General features: G+C 50.0%; 1 protein-coding gene across 1 annotated transcript in view; it reads left to right on the top strand.

Moving 5' to 3' along the window:
• Positions 1-5234, top strand: part of LOC107106290 (cation channel sperm-associated protein subunit gamma-like) — a gene marked incomplete at its 3' end in the record, with an annotated part of 84518 nt that overhangs the window by 74578 nt on the left and 4706 nt on the right. Inside the window, exon 30 of the mRNA XM_015406417.1 lies at positions 1706-1877. Coding sequence (XP_015261903.1) covers positions 1706-1877 — 172 coding nt within the window. The remainder of the gene's footprint in view (positions 1-1705; positions 1878-5234) is intronic.

Genomic DNA, 5234 nt, shown 5'->3' with positions numbered 1-5234 from the left:
ATCTGTCCTGTGGGGAGCCCGGGCAAGGTGGCCCTTGGACTGATCCTTCCAAGGGCCCCCCTGGTCCACCCGCCTCGGAGTCTCCGGGGTGGGGGTCGCTCTCCAGGCCTTCCCTCTGTAGCCACGCACACACAGGTTTTGGCTGTAGTGGGCGTGGCCAACCCTGAAGCTAGCCGGAATTCCGTTCCTGTGTGTTCCTGCCCCAAAATAGCCCTGGTTTACTGGTACACAACGGAACAGAAAATACCGGCCAGATGGCCAACTATATACAGTCCCCGTGGATCACCCATAGTTCCCATTGGTGGGTTTAAACTTCCCGCCAAGGTTCCTATTGGTGACCGCCTGAGGTTTCAGGATCCTAGTCCCTGTTGTCTCCTGAGAGCCAGGCTCTGGTAACGTCGCTGTCGCCTAGTGGCGGTCAGCGGGCATACCATTTTTTAACCTGCATTTGTGCGTAAAATACAAAGCATGTGAAAGTGCATTGTGCCAAGGCAGATCTAACAGTCCAGTGCGGTCTACTCTGATGGTCAGGTACGGTTGCCAGCTCCGGATTGGGAAATTTCTAGAGATCTGGGGGGCAGTGTCTGGGGCGGTTGGAGTTTGGAAAAGGGAAGGACTTCAGTAGGTTATAATGCCATAGAGTTCACCACCTTGAGTCACCATTTTCTCCAGGGGAACTGATCTCTGTCGCCTGGAGGCGAGCTGTAACCCCAGGAGATCTCTAGGCACTGCCTGGAGGTTGACAACCCTATCTTGAGGCTGCGTGCTTAAGGTGACCCTCCCCACCCCCAAAGCAATGGCCCTAGAGGTCAACGCACGACACGAGGTTGTGAAATTTCTTTGCAAGCTGCTGATGTAACAGAAGCGTCACAGGCTGTAGTTTCTGCACTCCAGTGCCTTTGGTTTTTTTTTCTTCGACTATTCCTGCTCCCCCTCTAGACCAGAATCCCCCAACCTTTTTGAGTTCGTGTGCACCTTTGGGATTCTGACACACTGTGGTGGGCTCAGCTGCAAAATGGCTGCCCCCGAGTGGCGAGACAAATGTGGACAATCGCGACCTGTTCAGAGAACAGATGTAAAGAAAACAGTCGTGAGAGTATGGCCCACAGATCAAGCAGTCCACAAGACTTGCAAAGAAAATGCTTTCTGTGTATGATGGTATATGATGGTTATAGTGTTGCAGTGCTTGTTGACCATAATAAACAGAAAGCATCTTCTTTGCGAGTCTTGTGGGTCAGATTCTCTTTGCTTGATCTGTGGGTCAGACTCTCGCGGCTGTTTTCTTTACATTTGTTCTCTGCCCCAAAATGGCTGCCGCAGGTGTTGGAGCCGGCCACAAAATGGCCGCGGCGGCTTACGTTCGGTCACACAGTGAAGATCCTTGTCTGGAGGTGGCAGCTGCTGCCAAAGTGACCTTTTCGAACGTTGCAATCGACACCTTCTCAAAACACTCGGCAGGCTCAGTCTAGACCCACACCTGCTGACTGAAGGTATCGCATCATGCAGCTGCCAAAAGCGACTCTCTAATCCACAGACATCCATTCCCCAGTAACCCCCATCTGTGGTTGACCCAAACAGAAACATCGTCGTTGTGGGTAAGCATTTCTCGGGTTAGAATTTGGGTTCCTGATCCGAGATTTCTTTCGTAGGTTCCTTCGCAGGCGAGCTCGATGATCCGGCAACCTCTCCTTCCCCTCCTCCTCAGCCTCGTGAGGCCTGCCCTTCCTCAGGGCTGCGGCTTTCGAATGGTGGTCAACCGTTTCGATGCCCTCGGGAAAGACCGAGAGTTGTTCTTTAAGCAAGACTCACTGAAGGACCAGCACGAAATCTTCAAGGAGCTCGTGGACTCGGCCATAGACCCAAATGATAAAAATGCGGTGAGTGTCATTCTTTTTGAGCCTGCGGGGCACATCAAGATTCTGAAATGTTATGGTGGGCGGAGCTGCAGCATGGCTGCCACAAAATAGCTGCCAGAGAAGGTGGAACCGGCCACAAGATGGCCGCCGCAACTTACCTTCAGTCACACAGTGCAGATCCTTCTGCTGTGGTGGCAGCTGCCGCCGAAGCAACATTTTAAAAAGTCTGCACAGTCGATCAAATCTCCAGTGGTTGCTAGGGTTGCCAGGTCCCCCGGGGGGGGCAACCCCTGCTCGATGGTTCCGTTACCCGCCGGCCTGGATCAGGCCATCGGGGAGAACCCCACCCCCAAATTGCTGGGATCGCAGCAACATGCCCGGTGTGATGACGTCACCCGGAGGTGGCGTCTTTGCGTTGGGCATGTTGTGCGCGCGCGCGGGGGGGTGTGCTCTATAATTCGAGGGGAAACACTCTGTTTCCCCCTCGAATGATAGTGGTCCCGCCCCCAATGTGCCCGACTCGATGACGTCACTTCCGGGTGATGTTATCGCAGTGCGCATGCTTTGCGCGCGTGCCAAGGAACTCCCAGAGAGGGCCAGGACTCCCCCCGCTGCAGCTACAGTAGGACTTAGGCAAGCCCGATCTTGTCAGATCTTGGAAGTTAAGCAGGGTCGACTCTGGCGAGTACTTGGATGGGAGACCTCCTTGGAATACCAGCAGTCGGGAGGCGGGGGCAGGCTTTATTCAGCCACTTCTCCGAATATCCTCCAGGCCCCCAGTAGGGGTCAATCACCAGAGGTCGCCATGACTTCCAGGTGTGCACACTCTGACACGCACCCCCCCCTCAGTGGACCAACATCTTCTGGTTATCCCTGGCCTGAAGGTCATCTGGCTAGACTCAGCTAGGAGCAGGGCCTTTTCAGCCCTGGCCCCAGCCTGGTGGAACAAGCTATCGATCAAGATCAGGGCCCCGTGGGATCTACTGCAACCCCGCAGGGCCTATAAGACGGAGCTGTCCTGCCGGGCTTTTAGTTGAGGCAGCGGGCATCCACATTCTTCCATCTCTCAGCCTCCCCTGCCGGTAGCCCTGGGCTTTGTGTCCAGTGGCCAACGTCACCAGCACCACTCACAAGAAGTACATCACAGTGTCGCTCCCGACCGAGGCAATGCCTTATGCTGGTCTTATTATCGGTCTCTTAGCTTTAACGTTTTTAGCTTTGTAATATTTGTGGTATTCTGTTGTTTTACTGTCACGTTGTATATAACTTAATAAAATAAATTATATAATTTAATTAAATAAATATGAAAACCAAAACCAAAAAAACTCTCCGGGGGCCAATCCGGGGGCCAGGCAAAAGCCCCACCTGCCCTGCAGGTGCCAGGAAATATGGTGACGGGGACAGAAATCGTCGGGGGGGGGGGCTCTAAGTACATTGGAGAGCCGCTAGTGTAAGTCCAGATTTGGTTGGAGCGCTCCGCTTCCTTATTTCCTCTGTGCAAAACTCTGCAAAGGCATCTGGTGCAGGAGTTTGGGTTCCTGAAGCTGAGTTCTGAAGGTGCGACAAAGACCTCCAAGGCCAGCTACAGGAGTCATGAAACAGGAAGCTAGCTTTCAAGTTTCCCTGAGCACGGCCATCCGCTCAAGATGAAACCCAACAAAAAGGGGAAAGGGTGGATGGGTAGGAGAGACGCTTCAGGCACAGGGTGAAGCCCTTTCCAGAGTGTCATAGCCCTTTCCAGAGTGTCATTTCATTTTTAAAGCAGTCTTGATGCCGTCTTTCTTTATACTGGTGTGATGCTTTTTTAAAACTGGTATTTTTTCCTGCTTGCTGGCCGGGAATGTTGTTGTTCTCCTCCCTCTTCTCTAGCAGGCCCGGCATTTGCCGGCACCAATTAGCTTTACACAAGGCAATAAATTACTTAAGGCAACAAGCCAACAAGCTATAAACTTCTCTTTACATTCAAAGAGAAGGATTTTCTAAGCTTTCAGTTTTGCCCAGCTTTTGGTTTAAACAAGAAAGCAAAAATAGCCAAAATAGCCAAAAAACTATAAAGACGTGTTTAGTTTGCAGAATGTATGTATGTATGTAGAAGGGATCTTTCTCTAACTTTTCAGGCAAAATAAAAATCACAAAACAAGATCAAATCATTCACTCTTAACTTGTCAAGCAAGGGAAAAGTTTCTTACATTCCTCTATGTGCTGTCAGAAGGTAAACAGAGCAGATAAGCCTCCGATTATCACTTTTTTGGGGGTGGGGGGGGGGTTAGAGTGCTTTTAAGCACATCCATTTGAGCCGGAGAGAAGCCACAATCATGACGGAGCCGAAGCCATAGGGCAATAAAATAATGCAGACAGCAGAAATTATAACAGTGCAGTAGGAGAGCGAAACCTAAAGAGATGTGAACATCTTTTTTGGAGACAGAGTGAGAGTGTAGCCGAAGCAGTGGGAAATACCAATGCAGATTCCACCATAGTCTTTGAATGAACAGCAGTCTTGTGGCATCGTAAGGCCAAGCCAAGTCATCGGCCCACCTTAAGCTTTTGTGGATTTGAGCCCACCTTCAGTTGAAGGGCAGGTGGGAAAGGGTGAGGAAGAGCTCCCCTCCCCTGTCTGCTTTATGAAGTGTGGAAGGAAAAGAACTGGTGAACTAGGCCAGCTGTTCAAATAAAGCCAGGAGGTTTCTGGCTTATTCGCTGCCATGCAATGCATGCAGCTGTCTTATAGGTCCTTTCCGCACTAGACCTTAGATCCTGGTTCAACCCTGTCCCTGAACTTACATTCTACACTACACATGAGTTCACCCCTGTAATTATCTCAGGATATTTTTACATTCTACACTACACGCGAGTTCATCCCTGTAATTATCTCGGGGTATTTTTACATTCTACACTACACGCAAGTTCACCCCTGTAATTATCTCAGGATATTTTTACATTCTACACTACACGCGAGTTCACCCCTGTAATTATCTTGGGGTATTTTTACATTCTACACTACACGCGAGTTCACCCCTGTAATTATCTCAGGGTGTTTTTACATTCTACACTACACGCGATTTCACCCCTGTAATTATCTCGGGGTATTTTTACATTCTACACTACACGCGAGTTCACCCCTGTAATTATCTCGGGGTATTTTTACATTCTACACTACACGCGAGTTCACCCCTGTAATTATCTCGGGGTATTTTTACATTCTACACTACACGCGAGTTCACCCCTGTAATTATCTCAGGGTATTTTTACATTCTGCACTACACGCGGGTTCATCCCTGTAATTATCTCGGGGTATTTTTGCATTCTACACTACACGCGAGTTCACCCCTGTAATTATCTCAGGGTGTTTTTTTGTTTCCACATTACATTGAGGTCACT

This window comes from Gekko japonicus, unplaced genomic scaffold, assembly GCF_001447785.1.
Source record: "Gekko japonicus isolate JY-2015 unplaced genomic scaffold, Gekko_japonicus_V1.1 scaffold3139, whole genome shotgun sequence".
Lineage (NCBI taxonomy): Eukaryota > Metazoa > Chordata > Lepidosauria > Squamata > Gekkonidae > Gekko > Gekko japonicus.
Note: the sequence above shows the minus strand (reverse complement) of the source record. Positions and strands in the feature narration are given on the sequence as shown.